Consider the following 17826-nt stretch of genomic DNA (forward strand, 5'->3'; position numbering starts at 1 on the left):
TGAGCGTGTACTACAAGCAACGCCCATTTGGCTGTAGTTCGTTAGAATGCGCTGGTCATGCAGTACCGCCTCCTGCACATAGGCGTCGCTGTGCAATTCAGAAGTTCTTATGAGCCCGATCTTCTTCTGCCTTCGTCTGCTTTGTTTTCATTGAACAAGCATTAGAAGGCCGACCAAAATCAAACACGGGGTTTTAAATGATTTTATATATAAAAACCCATGAAATGTCTTTGTGTCTTTATGCGCAACTTGTGTATTATTATTCTTCATAGTTTCTAAATAGATGTAAACATAAAGGAAAAACCTCACCGATTGAAAACAAACACCTGAAATCCAATTTCACGTATTTACCAAAACTCTGGGAACGTTTTGTCGGCCCACAGATTTAGCTTACACATGGGTAGCTAACGGTTTGCTTACCGTCAGATGTTAGGATAAACCATCGGGATTTAACCTACTCAGGCTTTTATCTTCATAATGTTGAAATCTAAAACCTTCGTGAAGAAGACTCGGTCGGGTGGGGTGATGAAGATAGTGCGCGAGCATTACCTGAGAGATGACATTTGGTGCGGAAGCGAAGTTTGCGCTGAATGCAAACAGGAGTCCGCGGTGCTCCAGAGGGACGCGTGTATCGAGAGTAACCTGTGCACTTACCCACATTATCTGATCCCTGACACCAACGTGGTGCTGCATCAGGTACGTTCCCCATTTCCCCCTGGGTAACAAATGTCGTACGTTTTGCTCAAACGAGAAAGCGTTTTGAGGTCTTAATCCTAAAAGTGCAATCATTTCAGATCGACGTGCTGGAAGACCCTGTGATACGTAATGTTATTATCCTGCAGACTGTGCTGCAGGAGGTACGCCACCGCAGCGCACCCGTCTATAAGCGCCTGAAGGACATTATACATGAGAAAGAGAAACACTTCTACACCTTTACCAACGAACACCACAGGTACAGAGACACCACTGCTTTTTTTTTAGCATGTAAAAGTAATCAGTGATGGAATACATGGGTCAGTTGCACATGAAGTTACTAATCATCTTCCATTACACACACACACACAGAGATACATTCATTGAACGGGAACCGGGAGAGAGCGCCAATGACCGTAACGACCGTGCGATCCGTGTGGCCACCAAATGGTACAGCCAGCACCTGAAGACGTCCGAGTCCGACGCAGAAGGGCTCAAAGTGGTCCTACTCACCAATGACCAAGGGAACACGCAGAAGGCAGAGGAGAGCAGCCTGCTGGTGTACAAATGTATGTGGTCTATGTTCAGTATCAGAGGCAGTACAGATCCGTTTAAAAAGCTCTGCGTATCAACAGCACAGCTCCCAAAAACATTGTTGTAAGTGATCTCTGATTTAACCATAATCCATTGTTCAGCAAGTATGAGTCTACCAAGAGCTCCTCAATAAGTTCTCTTGGATACAAGTATGCTTTCAAAACAGGATCGTCTGTCGTTACCACTTTCTTACAAGCATTTATTGGCTTACATTCTAGGTGAAGAGTACATCAAGAGTCTGATTGCAAACCCTGAGCTTGTGGATCGTCTGGCTTTATCCAGTGACGACAAGGTAAACACAATTTTGTCCTATTTACATGTAGAAATAAAAGGTATTTTAGGTTAAGTGAGATTGTAGGTAGAATTTCTATCTGTATGTCCTGTTTACACCCCTGCCTTCCCAAACGCTACAGGACAACATTCTCTTTCTTTTCTTCTTCCATTGATTTGTTTTCCTTTCCTCCCCTCAGAATGAGATCACTAGCAGTAAGGTGTTATTCCCAGAGCACCTCCCTCTATCCAGGATCCAAGCAGGAATTAAGAGTGGCTCCTTCCTCCAGGGCTCCTTTAGGGCCAGCAGGGACAACTATCTGGAGGCCACAGTCTTTGTCCAGGGAGAGGGGGAAGACAGCACTGAGGTGTGTGTGTGTGTGTGTGTGTGTGTGTCCCTTTCCTCGATGAATGTACAATGTTTTAGGGTTTGAACAATTATACAAGCTCTGGAATTAATGATCGTCCTGACCTCATCTGGGTTTGAAAATGTGTGTTTTGGGTGTTGAGATGTACATTTCCAGTTAGAGGAATTATTAGAAGTTAACTAACTGTCAGAAATAGTAAAGGTCCAGTATTTGTTAACAGTCCTGTACTGTCCCTTCGGCCCGCTGCCAGGTTCTCATTCAGGGTCTTCAGAACCTCAACAGAGCAGTGCACCAGGATGTGGTTGCCGTACAGCTGTTGCCACGGAATCAGTGGGTGGCGCCCTCTGCAGTCGTGCTGCAGGATGAAGGCACAGCAAAGGACGATGATGCTGAAGAGGAGGAGGAGGAGAAAGCGGTGAATTTGGATTTTTGATTAGATTGACTTTGTCTTTGCGTACAGGATGCATACAGGGTGTGTGTTGTTTCCCCTTTTATAGTCAAAATCAGATTCAACGGGGTATGTTTTGGTGTGGATGAACACTATCCAGGTGCTGTGCTACACAAAAGATTTCACAGCTACAATATCTTAATGACCTCCGTGTTCCTGTGTGTCTGAGCAGTTGAGGATATCGGCAGCTGAAGCAGCCAGCAAGCCCACAGGCAAAATAGTGGGAATCATCAAAAGGAGCTGGAGGCCATACTGTGGCATGCTCAATGCCTCCCAGATTAAAGAGGTACATCTCGACTGCTCTATTTCATTTTGCCTGGTTTGAAAATTTGAAGTCATCCTCAAGTTTTACATGCATTTTTACTTACATCTGTCTGGCACTCCCTCGTCTCTTACCCTCAGCACTGACCCCCCCTTTTCTTTCGTTGTTCATTCAGTCGACTCGCCATCTTTTCACCCCAGCAGACCGCCGTATCCCTCGCATTCGCATTGAAACACGTCAGTCATCCACACTGGCAGGCCAGAGGATCATGGTGGCCATCGATGGCTGGCCCAAACACTCCAGATATCCAAATGTGAGTTGGAACCTCCACAGACAGTAAAATCCCTGGAACTTTGATATCCTAGTATAAGGGGTTACATATCCACATGCCAAAGTTTGACAGGAAATTGGATTGGTTTCTACATTTATATGACACCACAATTCCTTAGCATTACATGTAATAATATGCACAAAAAACTTTTTTCCCCCTCTTTGTTAGGGTCACTTTGTGCGCAGTCTGGGAAGTGCAGGGGAGAAGGACACAGAGCAGGAAGTGCTGCTACTGGAGCATGATGTTCCCCACCAAGACTTCTCTCAGGCTGTGCTCAGTTTCCTTCCCAAGATGCCGTGGGCCATCACACCAGAGGTAGAAACAGCTTTTCTTGAGATACACTGAGGAGTATATTAGTTTTGCTGATCATTTATCAGTGGCTCTCTCAACCTATAATTTGAGAACACGTACGTGTAGGTCTGTGTATATGTTAATGTGGATGTGTGTGGTACAGGACATGGTGAAGAGAGAGGACCTGAGGCATCTGACGGTGTGCAGTGTGGATCCTCCAGGATGTACAGACATTGATGATGCCCTTCACTGTAGAGAGCTGGACAATGGAAACCTTGAGGTACACCTATCGTACGTTAACTATAAAGTAACATTAGTAAGTTATTTGTGTCTATATTTCAGAGTATTTTATTTGCTTACTGTAGGTGGGCGTCCACATTGCTGATGTCAGTCACTTCATCAGACCTGGCAACGCTATGGACAAAGAGGCTGCGAACCGCGGCACCACTGTCTACTTGTGTGGCAAAGTAAGGAAAAACACTTGCACTCTCATCCGAACAGCATCATAACACGTCACTACCAACATTTCACAAGACTCCACAAACCCTTTGACTTTATATTTGGAAAAGGTTGTTTGCTGTTAAGGTGAACAGAGAATGTCTCTTTCCTTTCCTCTCTTTTTTATCTTTGAATATATGCTGAAGTTGCCAAACACATTTGGTGACAGTATTGAATGTTTACTAAAATGTATTTAAGAATTCAGGTTTTCTTGAAATTCTGGATATTGTGACAATTTTTTTGAATTTGATTAATTAACCTGATTCATTTTGTTTCCATCAGAGGATAGATATGGTTCCTGAGCTGCTCAGCTCCAATCTTTGTTCTCTACGCTCCAATGTGGAAAGGTAAGGAGACAGCGATACATATATACACTAGCACTCACACAATAATCAATATCATCAATGCTCCTTCTTTTCCCAAAACATTGCAGTGAGTAAATTGATTATAGATGTTTGCCATTCCAGATGAGGTGAACTGAATGCAATGAAAATGCTTTGATTCTCTTTGGGGTTTTGTTCTACCAGGATGGCTTTCTCGTGTATCTGGGAGATGAACGACAAGGCTGAAATTCTAAAGACCCGGTTCACAAAAAGTGTCATTAACTCCAAGGTATTGTAACAACGTATGACGTACAATGACAGAAAATATACATTATCCTCAGTGTTTTTGCAATGATGTATGAATTAAATGCCCTGCAACTTATCCTACTACCACATGGTTTTATTATCTATTTGTAAGACACAAAGTTACAGGTCAAGATATTTTCAAACATGATTTTATGGTCTCCTTTTCTTCCCCTCTACCGTTCAATCTGGTTTAGGCATCTTTGACCTACGCTGAGGCCCAAATGAGGATTGATGACACCACCATGAATGACGATATCACTCAGAGTCTTCGAGGTCTCAACAAACTAGCCAAAATCCTCAAGAGGCAGAGGATAGAGAAAGGGTAAGGACTGGCAAACATGCATTTCATCTTAAAATACAAAACCAAAGCATTTGGAAAAGGAGTTATGAGATAAAAGAACAGAATCAGGAGCATTAGTTTAGTAGTTAATTATAACTCTTATAACTGCTATATATTTAAACTAACTGTATTTAACATGAATGGTGTTTTGTGCCACATTTGATATCTTTCAGGGCGCTGACGCTGTCATCCTTAGAGGTCCGTTTCCACATTGACAGTGAAACCCACGACCCCATTGACCTCCAAACCAAAGAACTCATGTAGGTAGAAGAAGGAGTATTCTGTAGAATCCTTTTTAAAACCCTTTTTCTCCACAAAAAGCAATTTCTGTGTTTCTGTGTGTGTCATGCTGTGGGACACGTGTAATAAACCCATGTCTTGGTTATTAGGGAGACAAACTCCATGGTAGAGGAGTTCATGTTGCTGGCCAATATTTCCGTTGCCCAGAAGATTTATGATGAATTTCCAGATTGTGCCATGCTGAGAAAACATCCAGCACCACCTCCATCTAACTACGACATCCTGCTCAAGGCTGCAAAGTCCAAGGTGAGTGCATACAGATGCAGAAAAATTGCTTTGGTTTTCAAGTTATATGCTTGTTTCTTGAGCTAATTTAATTAGTTTGCTGTGTTATGAATGGCGGATGTTGTTGTTAATTAGCAGTAGCTTTAGAATCACTGCAGTAGACTAATAAAGTACAAAAACTGCCATCCATGATAAAAACAACCAGGCTCATGATTCCTACTATAAATATATCTTAATGTGTCAACCTTTCCCTTTCTTATCAGAATGTGGAGATCCACACAGATTCGGCCAAGGCACTGGCCGACTCCCTTGACGGGGCCAAAGTGGACGGCTTCCCGTACTTTAACACGCTACTGCGCATCTTGGCCACTCGCTGCATGATGCAAGCTGTCTATTTTTGTTCTGGCATGGACAGCGATTTCCACCACTACGGCCTTGCTTCACCCATTTATACACACTTCACATCACCTATTAGGAGGTATGAAAACAGATATTCTACATATATATTGGTTTCTTAATAACAAAGAAGTGTTCGCAATTGACAAACTACTGCACCTCAGTTCTTTCTAACCTCCTTATGTCATCCACATTGCATCCTTTTGCTCTCTTAAACCTCCACTTCCTCCCCCTCCATCCTGTTCATCTGCTCTCCTACACAGGTATGCAGATATTATAGTACACCGCCTGCTGGCAGTGGCCATAGCAGCTGACAGCACCTACCCAGATTTGATGGACAAACATAAGCAATCGGCCCTTGCCAACAACCTCAACTACAGACATAAAATGTCTCAGTATGCACAGAGGGCATCTGTGGCCTTCCACACACAGGTAAACGCATATGGACACATTCTTTGATTTCAGTGAACTTAGACATAAAAAACCCACTGTGCTTAACCAGCATAATTCAAGTTTTGACTGACCTAAAGTGAGAATTGGTATAATGTCCATTTATAACCCCATGCACCCTTGGTTTAAGTAAAAACAGACCCCATATGATACTGCATATTCGATGCAAATTCATGCTTTTAAAACCAATTATCTCTTTCCAGTTGTTCTTCAAGAGCCGAGGCATACTGAACGAAGCGGGATATGTTCTGTTTGTGAGGAAAAATGCAATCATTGTACTCATCCCAAAGTTTGGTCTGGAGGGAACAGTCTTCTTTGACACCAAAGACAAGGCGGCTCCAAACCTGGTTTTTGATGAAGAGGTATGATGACAAGTTATTCTTTTATAGATGATTCTATCAATACTGAAAAACTAAAACCATCAGACGAGGGTGCCTAAAAGATCTCTTCTGTATGTGTTTTAGGGTCCCACTCTGAAGGTAGAGCAGCACAATTTCTGCATATTTGACAAGGTGAAGGTCACCATCAGCCTAGACGCCTCCAATATTCAGCACCAGAAGATCCGCATGGCTCTGATTGACCCTGTGGTAAGGAATGACTCCCCTCAACATGGGGTTTGACTATCAAACAGCCCATGTTACATTTTCTTCTCCTGTTTTGTGCTTCAACTAACGCCTTGCATTATTTAGGTTTGATTGAGGAATGTTAACATTAGTCCTAATAGGAGAATGTGTTCAAAATTGCCAGCATTTTGTTTAATTGTCTTTATTTTAGATCCCTGGAGTGAGTGTTCCAGCCCCAGATGTTGAACCACAGGCCAAGAAACCAAAACTGGACCGCTGACACAGAAAGCAGCACAAAATTTCACCTGAACCACCAGCTGATCATCCAGATCAACAAATTGTAAAAGTCTATAAAAGAACCAGTTTGGGCCGGTTGATGCATTGACACAGTTACCTGTTATACTTTGTGTCCATTTTAGTAAATCTACCACAGTGAAGCTTCACTGCTCTAATCTCACATGCACCCCTCCGCTCATTTTACATTACATTACATCAAACACTTGTTGGTACATAAGCATGGATAGGTGCAACAGACTGTCTGGCTGTGTAACCTGTCAAATAACAGTGTAGTAAGTGACTCAATCATTAAAGTGTTTTTTTTTACTCATTTGGTTGTGTGTGTTCTGTAGGCCCAGCATGAATCTTTAATCTGTAAAATTACTTGTACAGAAAATTATTCGCAACACTGACAAAAACAAGTTGTCTACAGCCTTGTTTGTCAACCCAAATTTTCAAAAAAAATTACAAAATGAATAGATTTAAGTATTTAAAATTCTACATTAAAGGATTTAATCTTAGACCAAAATTCTATAAATATGAAAAATTGTACTGTGTATCCCAATAACAAGAATTGCCGCAATACAATTAGAGCAATAATCAATGTTACTGAATTATTGGATGCTTGATCCTGAATATTGTTCTAGTCTAGTCTAATCTTGACCAAACTAGTCAAAAATACTGAAAATAGACATTGTAGAAACACCCAACTCAAAAATAAAGTCTTCCCCAGCCAGACAAAGAGTTCAACTTAATTTAATGTGACAATCCAGCCCATGCTTAAAGTGTATCATAAAATGGTAAACAAATGGCTCAATCAGCTTTTAATTCACTAGTGGCATTATTCTGTGTCTTATTCCAGAATAAATATTCTAACAACCGAAATAATCCACAAGTAACCTGAATTTTCTTACTCAAACAAAAAAGCTCATTTTAAAACATCATGATAAACAGTTTTATAAAAACATAAATACAGTACAAATCTGATGTCATCTGAAAGTCTATTAGGTCGATCATGTCAGCACCAAATAAATTGAAATGATGGCATTAGCATCAATACAGCATTCAAGGTTAATGTTGTGCAAGTTTAATACAGAATTGTCATTTTTTTCTCCCCCCTTATCGCACCAGTATACTGGCTCCAAAAGAGCTGTTGACTTTGAATTATAGCTTTTCGGCATCTTACAGTGGGACTATGGGTTAGTCTTATCCCTTATAACCTGTGATAAAACATACTATGGTAGAGCATTTGCTTTAGTCAGGCAACTTGAACTTTAAACCTTAAAAAAAAGAACCAATAACAACTTGTGAAACCCCCTCAGTTCTGTTCATACTTCATTTAAACATTCAACCCCATTCATCTTAACCAAATAGATCCGACATAAATGCTTCAGACATAGTGTAAACGATTTGTATTTGATTGCAAAAAAAATCATCTTCAGCTTCCACTGGAAGAGGTGTCCCTTTAAATTCATCAGTCAGATGGCTCAGTGGTGAGGATAAAATACCTGGAAAATAAGAAGCTTAATTTTAGCAAGATGAAAAGGAAACTAAAAGAAACTTACATGGCCTTGCCGCATGCATAATACTGTCAGTAAGTGCTAATGCGAGTTTGTGACTTATCTATTATAGTAAATCCACAGCCCTGTATTTGTGTGTGAAGGTTTAACCGTACCTTTACTTTAGTGTGTCGAGTGACTTGTAAGGCTTCTTCTGCCAGGTTTGAACTGAAGGACTCTTTGCTGTAACAGTCTGAGCTGAGGCCATCTATAAGACTGGCAGTGCCTGCTGAGGTAGTGTTGTACCCGCTGTCCACCTGAACACGTACAAAAAAAGCAATCCGTTACTAATATTCCATTAGACAAACATATCCATATGAAATTAATTAGTTCAAATAAGAGTAAGTTAAATACAAAGTGAAATAAAAAATCGGTCAGCCTCACACAAACCTGCATGCTGGAATCGTAGCGTATGCTGCTTCCCTCTGCCAGAAGAGATAAAAACATACGAGAGCTTTCTGTTACTGACGCGTTGCCCATACGAGAGCTGGTCAGCTGTCCCAAAGGCCCTCCACCTTCCTCTTCTTCATACTCCTCATCCTCCAACCTTCCTTCTATCCCCGTCTCCTTGTCCTCCTCCATTTTCACAGGTTCCATAGGATCCAGGCTAACTCTCTCAGTGTCAGCAGGGTGAGTGTTGCGGGCCATGGGTGAGGATGGATCCAGCTCCATAGGGGGGAGAGAAGATGATGATGAGGAGGAGGAAGAGGACAGTGGTTCTTCAGTCTCCTGATTATCTTGGAGCCTGGGATTGAGGATCGGGGAGATGAGAGGAGGGGAGGCCCAGCAGCGAACTCTGGGCCGGGGCTTGGGTCTGGCATTGTGCTGAGGCTCACTGTGACAGTGGAGCTGGTGCGGGGAGCAGCTACGAATGGGAGAGCAACCCTCGACAAACGGGCTCTCATTGCACGAAGTGACATCTATGTCCAGGGCACCACCACTTGGAGTCAAATTCCTCGTCTGCTTCCTCTCAGCTAAAGAAAGATTTAGATTCAGTTTTGAAGAGAAACATCACCACACTGTCTACAATATTAAAACTTTTTTTAAAATTAATTCTACTTTATTTTATAAAACAAATAGTTTACCTGAGCCTATGGGTGTGCATGCTGCATGTGCAACAATAGGAGAAATTGTGGGGGAGACGAGGCCCGCAGGAGACGACCTATCAGGGAACCTAGGACTGGTGATGCTGCCAAGGCTGCAGTCCCGGAAGCAGCCATGCTGGATGGGACTGGACGAGAACTGACCCTATAGTTAATACAATGCAAATACAGCATAAGTGTTCATTTAACTAATAATAAACAGCTTGATCCAAATACAAAAAGGAAAAACCTGCAACTGAGAAAAAAAAATCACTTTAAGCAAAACTGTTAGTTGTTAGGTTACGTTACTGCTTTTGAGAAATGTACAGCACTCTAGTGATGAAAAGATTAGTAAACAGAGGATGGATTATGGATTCCAAGTAAAAACCACAAACATTTGCTAATTGCCGGTTCAGAGACTTCCGGCACCGTTGCTAAATCGGTTGCTAATTTAAAAGATGCATTACATGCAAAAGGTGGCAAAAGTACACACATTCTTTAGTCAAGCAGAAGTACTGATTCAACTTCTTTACTCAGGTAAAAGTTAAAGTACAGGCTCTGAAATGTACTCAAAGATCCTCTCTTGGTTTCTCTAAAGGACATTTCTACCGGCTGCTTATGTGCAAAGCTAACGGAAGTCACAAATAGTTTGTTTTGGTCATGTTAGGTCTGTCATGCTTTATATGCACCAGTCTTGATGTTGGGAATGTGTGCAATGATGCAAAAAAATAATAATCGATAAGTCCCCTCAAATGCATTCAAACTGAAGTAACGAGCCTGTTTTGAAAATCTAAGAAGTATAAAATACAGATGTTTATTTAAAAATGCAGGGGGTAAAAGTAAGAAGTTGTCAGAGTAAAGTACAGATGAAAAACAACTTAAGTACAGTAACAGTCCACCTCTGATTACATGGCATGCTCCAAGAGAAAAACATTACAAATGCACATTCCATAATGTCAAAAAAGATACATCCACACCAATCATATGGCAAAATAACCAACATCTGTATCCACACACTCACCGTAGACGGAGTAGGAGCTACCACGCCACTGGACAAAGGGGAGGAAAAGATAGAAGATATAGCTTCAATCCCTCCTACAGCTTCTTCTCCTTGGTTTAGAGGAGGCCTCTCCTGCCTGGCATGGCTTCTCTCTGGGCTTGGTGGGCTGGAGCTGTCAGAGCCGCTGTAACTGCCCTGGCCATCAAGGAAGAGTTTTCGTCTTAAGGAGGACGAACTGAGACTCTCCTGCACAGCAGCACACGCTTCCTCATGGCGGTAATAATCCCCTAAAGAGAGGGAAGGAACAGACAGATAAAAACGGTTACTTGATGGTAAAATACTCTGTCATAACAACCTTCTCTGATTTGATAGTGTTAGCATTTATTCGAAGCTTACCTAGTACTTTCTCCAAATCAAAAGCCAAAGGTAACGAAAGATTTGTCTGACAAGCAACTGGAAAACAAGAGATCAAAAACAAATTAGTAGAAAGAAGAGATAATATATAACATAATTTGTAAAAAGTAATTTCAAACCCAGTCAAAAAACAACACCAACCGGAGATTTTTTCTGGCTCCTCTACAATCATTGCAGACATACAACCTACAAGTGTAAAGACACAATACAGTAACATGAACATTACAATGCTTAAATAATGTACAAAACCAGACTACAACATTAGATTTAAAAAGGCAAATACGAGAGGGACTATAAAAGACTTTAAGGTGTTAAAAGGTAAACAATAAGAAAACTCACTTTTAGTATAGATCTGAGGGCCTTTACGGGTGTCTGGGGCTGCCCAGGGGGAAGGCACAATGGTTCCTTTAGTGAAAAACTTCATTGGGAGACAGACAGTGACAAAAATCAATCTATAAATCAATATATTAACTTCTATATCATTACACAACATAATTAGGTTTGAATTAGAATACCATACCTGCTCAATAGCATTCTGCCGCTTTTCCTCGATGTCAGAATCCATTCTAGATGTTTGATAGAAACATTTTTGTCACTTAAATTTCCTGCCATCATTAATTGTCACTCTCACTAATACATCCAGATGGATAGTTAAGTAAAGCCGCACTATTACTTTGTTTTTACCCCCCTCAAGCAATTCACAATGTCATCCTTATTACTTACATATCTACTACAGAAAGTGCGTTTCAGTACATACCTTGTCTGGCTGAGGTAAAAAGACTGTCGCTGGATTTCCTCTGGGTCTATGTGTACAGGGAGAAGACTGGCCATTTCATCAATAGACCAGTTAAACTTGGGAGGAGTCTGGTGGAGAGACAGAGGAGGGGAAGTGAATCAAATACAAAATACACCCTTCAGTTGCACAATACTTGTGGACAAAGAATTTAAGCATTTGCAGTAAAAGATGTGTGTCTGTGAATGTGTCACACAGTAGTATGTCCAACAGATTTGAAGTGATAGGTGTGAGGTGTGTTCAAACTTACAGCTTTGCAAGACTTGAAGACGGATGGGCTTGGCACCAGGGCTTCACGGAGGTGGTGGTAGTCATTAGGACTTTCAAAGGGGTTTCTAATTGAAGGCCTGCCTGGAGTCTCTGGGGTGATCTGTACCTCAACATAGTCCCCCATCGTAGCTGACAACAACTAATATTCCAGTCAGCCTAGAGGAAAAGAAAATGTCAGAAACACAATGGGCAATGAATGATCCACACAAACGACAGCCTTTGTTTCGTTATAAGGTGAATCTATGTTTTAGTTTGGTTTGTTAGCTACACTATTCCCCCTGTTACTATAGCGTTAACTCGCCTTCGAAGGTAGCAATTAAGCTAGAGACAATTTGGTCAAAGCGTTACGTTAAACGTTTCCTCCTGCCCTCCTTCTTAACCTTTCCCTTAAAAAATGAAAGGTGCGTTTAAATATGACCTACATACATTTTGCTGTACATACTTACAACTGTTATTGAGCCAGTACTTTGAACATACAGCTACAAGCAATCTTCATCGAAGAGTCAGCAAACAATCCGCAGTGAGAGGGTTCAAACGTTTATTTCAATTTCGTCCACAAGCCCGATAGCCAATAGAAATGTTGCAGGAAGTTCTTGGGAACCAATCAATGAGCTAACGATTGTCGTCACTTCCTCCTCCAGTTTCGTTAGGTAGCCTAGTTAGCATGCAGGTAGCCGGCTGCTAAAATAGTCCCTTAATTGTCGTGCATATGCAACTTTTGGGGGTTATTTTCTAATATGAATACAAAACGTTTAAAGTCTGGTTGAACTGCTGTAATAACGTAATCTTGTATCGCGCCAGAGACCTCTTCAAGTATTGTTTGTTAGCCACCTGCTAGCAAGCGTTAGCTGACTAGACTCATTCTACACCATGGCAAGTGCAGCAAATGCAAACCTAAACGCAGTCCGGGAGACCATGGACGGTAAATATAAAGCTAAATGTATACAATTAACGTTTGTTTTTTTGTTTTTTTTGCTTACTCCTGGTTTGTTTATAATCGCATTGCTGACAAATTGCATAGGACGTGCAACACTCAAGTGTAGTCTTGTCATTAGAAATGAATCTAACTTGGTTATCTTTTCACCTTCTTCCTCCAACAGTGCTCCTGGAGATCTCCAGGTTACTGAACACTGGTTTGGACATGGAGTCTCTGTCCATATGTGTGAGACTGTGTGAGCAGGGCATCAACCCAGAAGCATTGTCTGCTGTCATCAAAGAACTGCGGAAAGCTTCTGAATCCCTCAAGGTACAGACACAGGCTCCCAAAGAGCTTACTATCATATTATCAAAGAGACTGTGTGTGGAGGTAGTGTAGGTCATGGTTAAGTCTCAGTCCCATTAATGTGCTGTCTCCAGAGGTCTTATACTGTCTAACCAGCTGTCCAAAAACATTCAAGTTGCATTGATATAAAACTAAGAACAACAGAAAACACTCACATTTTAGAAGCTGTAACCAGTGCATTGGTTTTATTGGATAAATTGTATAATAATAATATTAAATATTATTATTAATATATATATAAATATATAAAATATATATTTTTTGTTGATGAGCTAATCAATTAATCAACCAATAGTTTGGTTCTTATTCACATAGTGAGTCGATGTCAATACCATCAACAGCCTACACAAGCACTGAAAACTAGAGTAGTGTCAGACTGAAAGTTGAGATGCCTTCAGTCGGTCTTGGTATCTCATTCCACATATCATCTGAATTGAAAAATGTTAATAAAGCTGTTAGATGACAAGACATATATATATATATATATATATATATATATATATATATATATATATATATATATATATATATAAATGTGTGTGTACAGTGAGACAGTGTGTTGTCAGAGATTCTGAAATGCCATTTATGTTGAGGTGTCCCTTCCTTAAGTATCTCGATATTCCTGGTTATTTAATCTATAAAGAGTTTGTTGATTTCACGGAAAACTACAATAAAAGATCGAACTTACGTTATAGTGGTCTATCCATATCTCTCTCACCCAACCTTGTATCATACTGCTCAAGTTTTCTTTTGTTTGTGATATAGGGCTTTATCTTCTGAGTGACTGAATGATGAAGGGAACATTTCAATTACTATTGAGAACAACTGGTAATAGTAAAATATTATTGTCATCCAGATAAGAGGGGAAGTTGTCATCACAGTCTGATGAAGTAAAATATGCACCATATGAGTTCCTAATATTCATTTGTTGTAGCTTTTGTGTTTTCCTAACATATCATTCCTCCTATTTATTTTCCCTTAATTTTGCAAATACTGTTTTGGTATTGTATCCTGTGTGGTAGTCAGCTTATATGTACAGGTGTAAATTGATTGCAAGACAAATATAATGTAAACTGTGTAATAATGTTATAATGAATCATGATGATCCATCACTGCTGTATATTTTTATTTTCTCTTTCAGGCTGAAGGTGCAGCCTGATCACCTCAGTGTGGGAGATTCTTTTGGGATCATGCCCTGTTCCTGGATCTGTACCTACCTACCATAGACTCTCCAGACTCTTTGTGTGTGTGTTGGCACTCTGTCCTCTGCGTCTGCTCGGTGACTAACTGCCCCTGTTTTGTGCTTTGACTCGTGTCTGAGTTTCTGAGTAGAGATATCAAACACAGTCCTCTTTCTACACACAAGTCTTCTCCTGCCATAAGGGCATGCTCAGCCATTCTGCCTCAAATTTAGGCTTGCTCCAGCTCTAAGTTCAGACTGGTATTAGTATTGACATCCTGCCTTAATTTAAGAGCCTATTTCTTGTTTCTGATAGTCAACTTGTGTTGCACTTTTCATGAAGATTTTTTATTGATGTTTTGAAATTTATATAATTTGTTATGAATTGTTTTTGATTTTGTGTAAGCACAATGCATTTTTCAACTTAATCCTTTTGCCATTTTCATTGTCCATGTAACCGTCAATGAGGGAACAAAGTCTAAATTAAAATGTTACTGTTGACGGCCACCAGGTGGTGTTGTGTCATTCTTATTTTGAGCTGAGTTACAGGTATTCATTGGTTGTTAAGATCTAACTGTAATCTATCTCAGGACTTTTCCTGATGTTTAGGGGCAATTAAATGCTGTGATTTTATCAGGTACTTCTTTAAATCACATCTCCCCTTTTTATTTTCCATGAAATTACTGTCTTTTTCTGTGTGGTTTTGATCTCATTGTAGAACGTACCGAAAGCATTTTTCTCCAGTGATATCATTCTAATGGGCTTTAGATCTTAGCAAGGAAATTACCTTTCCTGTCACACTAGGTAAAAGGGACAAAGATTGCGGTACAAAACTTACACAATAATACAAACGCATACCATTCAGGGTTGATCACATCCACGTGTACAAACGAGAAGACATTAACAAGGGTCATTCTTTGCAGCAGGATGTCCTGTTCAACTGAAATCTTACCCCCCCTTTATTTCTGTGCTCTATCCACAAAAAAGTATTTGAGATATATTGCAAACTTGACAAAAAAAAACAACACGTCTTTGATCAACCAGAAATGAAGCCCCTACATCATGTGTCTAACCACACAGAGCATTGTGTTGTTTCTCCACTGTCTGTAAAATAGCTCTATTCATCTTCGAGACGAGGGAAAATGCTGAGAGCACAGAACATTCTTCCACAGGCCAATACACAGGCTAGAAGCGACCTAGAGCTTGAATCGGTAGCTTCTGAACGTGTGTGTCCCTCGATGTGTGTGAGTTTACGTGTTCATGCAGTGCCGTAGATGTCTACAAATGAGTAGCCCTTAAGCCATCTGACAGTAACGCCTCACCCCTCACAGGCGTACCACGGAGAAAGCCCAGCGAGTGAGCAGGAGAGTGTGTGTAAGCATTTCTGTCTGCTTCTGCTTTGTCTCGCCATCTCTGACTGACAGGCTGTGAGTCTAAATCTCTGTACTGCTGCTTTGATCTCTTAACACAGTATCTCCTCTGTTCCCTAATACCAGCATCGTGTTAGCCAAGTATGAGAGGTATACAGATACGATGCAGTGGCTCTCCTCGATAGCCCATGAGCCTAAACAACCCCTGGCCTCCGTGGGGGGTGAACTGCATGAGATGTTGATGGAGGGAAGACCCACATTGAGAATCATTTTCTTTTACAAAGGAAAAAAGTTATGCATGGCTTGATTGGCTACTGTGGGCGTGGGATTCAGGATGCATTGCTCTGTTTGATGTGTTTGAAGGGTTCCTCCTGATCTTAGCCTTCTACTTTGATCTCTGTAAAACAAAATATTCACAAATCCCATAGTCCTGACTGAGAGATTAGCGTCCATATATGCATAAACATCTAAGAGGTGTTCAACTAGGGCACTGGTCAGGTCACATGACTGTATAAACTCAAGAGGCACGCAGGTCCTCGCATCAGAACTTCTAAAGGTGTTTATGTTTGTATGTCTGATAATTATCCAGGCCGAGGATTATTTTTCTGATAAATGAGGGCAGTCTCATTTAAAAGTGAAAGATCTATGTGTTGCAATTACGGTCCAGGTGTTTACATTGGGTATTACAAAAATAATTAGACTGGACTGATTAGAAGTTCCTTATGCATAAGAAAAGATGGTCTGTTGATGTTTGTACAAACCTAAATTACAAACATATTGTCTCATGAAAATAACTACAATGTAGAGGCTTGTGTGAAGCAGAGTTTAACCAAAAGTCAAAAGATCTCTATGTGCACAGTTATACTTAGGTTACTAATTACCATTAGCCATAAACAGCCAGGTTTAATGGTCTCCCTGCAGAGACAAGGCTTTGTTTGTTGTGTCCATTTCATGTTTTATTTCTAATTATATGGTGATTTCAGGGCTAGAAATTTTATTTGAAAGACCTTTATTTCTAGTCAGTTCTTGTTGAATGAAAAAACTTTGGAGTTATATTTTAGGAACTCTGTGTTTGATAAATGTGTGTCCAGCTGTATTTTTGGTGTCTTATAAATCCATGTGGGTGAGGCCACACACTGAGAAAGTAAGAATATTTGCTCTAGTACTAAGACAATTCAGAGATACTTGTACTTCAGTATTTTAATTGTATGCTACTATATATTTCTACTCTACTATTTGAGAAGGGAATATTATTTAAGCATAATTTACTTCACTACATTTGTTTGACAGCTATAGTTATTTTGCTGATTAAGAGTTTAAAAACCTATTATATACTGTACGTATGAAATGCGATGCATTACACTAGATATATAGAACAGGTTGAATCAGCTCCACAGCAGCCAGCTACAACATTGAAATTAGCAACTGTAGGATAATATTTCACACTGTCAGAGGCCTTTTTTAGTGCATAATAAAAATGTTTCTGAATTTTAATACTGACATATGTTTACTTAATGCAAGCCATTGTAACTTTAGCTGAACAGTGGCCATCATCACAGACCCTGACTGTGAGCAAATGCAAATAAAAGATGACTTGACTTGAATATCTTTTCTAACATAAGCCACCATAAGCTACTAGTAATTTGTAGATTTCTTCTTTCAAAAGTTATATGCCACTTTAAGTAAACTTTTGAAGGCAGGACTTTTACCTGTAATGGACTAGTTTTTATATTGTGGTATTTCTGTGTTTACTTAAAGGTCAAGTGGGTAGCATTTAGTGGTATCTAGGGGTGTAGTTGCAGATTGCAGCTCACTCACTTTGCCAAGCTCAAGGGCGAAACTACAGTGTCCACAAAACGTTCTACCGTAGATATGATACATAAAAATAAGTAGTCTGTCTATCAATCTCAACCTATTAATGAATAATCATGTATATAGGCTA

At 40.2% G+C, this 17826-nt stretch overlaps 3 protein-coding genes across 4 annotated transcripts; 2 read left to right on the forward strand and 1 right to left on the reverse strand.

Annotated features, from left to right (window-relative positions):
- Positions 1-337: 337 nt before the first annotated feature.
- dis3 (DIS3 exosome endoribonuclease and 3'-5' exoribonuclease) lies at positions 338-7261 on the forward strand. 2 transcript variants are annotated; one of them, XM_051428535.1, is made up of 21 exons: positions 338-696; positions 795-952; positions 1066-1262; positions 1506-1579; positions 1758-1925; positions 2176-2340; positions 2546-2659; positions 2811-2948; positions 3135-3281; positions 3421-3537; positions 3623-3724; positions 4038-4102; positions 4283-4367; positions 4579-4706; positions 4898-4984; positions 5114-5270; positions 5513-5727; positions 5909-6077; positions 6299-6457; positions 6560-6682; positions 6870-7261. In XM_051428535.1, the coding sequence occupies exons 1-21, from the start codon at positions 478-480 to the stop codon at positions 6936-6938; spliced, it is 2856 nt and encodes a 951-aa protein (XP_051284495.1). In that variant the 5' UTR covers positions 338-477; the 3' UTR covers positions 6939-7261. The 2 variants fall into 2 exon arrangements, with proteins under 2 accessions (XP_051284495.1, XP_051284504.1); XM_051428544.1 differs by having other exon boundaries at positions 843-952.
- A 413-nt stretch (positions 7262-7674) lies between these two features.
- bora (bora aurora kinase A activator) lies at positions 7675-12601 on the reverse strand. Its single transcript, XM_051428594.1, has 12 exons — positions 12499-12601; positions 12033-12208; positions 11747-11853; positions 11510-11555; positions 11329-11407; positions 11131-11175; positions 10972-11028; positions 10597-10862; positions 9579-9741; positions 8884-9467; positions 8610-8750; positions 7675-8442 (listed from the first exon to the last, which is right to left on the reverse strand). The coding sequence occupies exons 2-12, from the start codon at positions 12174-12176 to the stop codon at positions 8422-8424; spliced, it is 1653 nt and encodes a 550-aa protein (XP_051284554.1). The 5' UTR covers positions 12177-12208; positions 12499-12601; the 3' UTR covers positions 7675-8421.
- Positions 12602-12669: 68 nt separating this feature from the next.
- Positions 12670-15021, forward strand: mzt1 (mitotic spindle organizing protein 1). The gene is made up of 3 exons (XM_051428681.1): positions 12670-12974; positions 13153-13298; positions 14476-15021. Exons 1-3 carry the CDS (start codon positions 12923-12925, stop codon positions 14491-14493), a joined length of 216 nt encoding a protein of 71 aa, XP_051284641.1. The 5' UTR covers positions 12670-12922; the 3' UTR covers positions 14494-15021.
- Positions 15022-17826: the final 2805 nt, after the last annotated feature.

This window comes from Dicentrarchus labrax, unplaced genomic scaffold, assembly GCF_905237075.1.
Source record: "Dicentrarchus labrax unplaced genomic scaffold, dlabrax2021, whole genome shotgun sequence".
In the NCBI taxonomy this organism is placed as follows: domain Eukaryota; kingdom Metazoa; phylum Chordata; class Actinopteri; family Moronidae; genus Dicentrarchus; species Dicentrarchus labrax.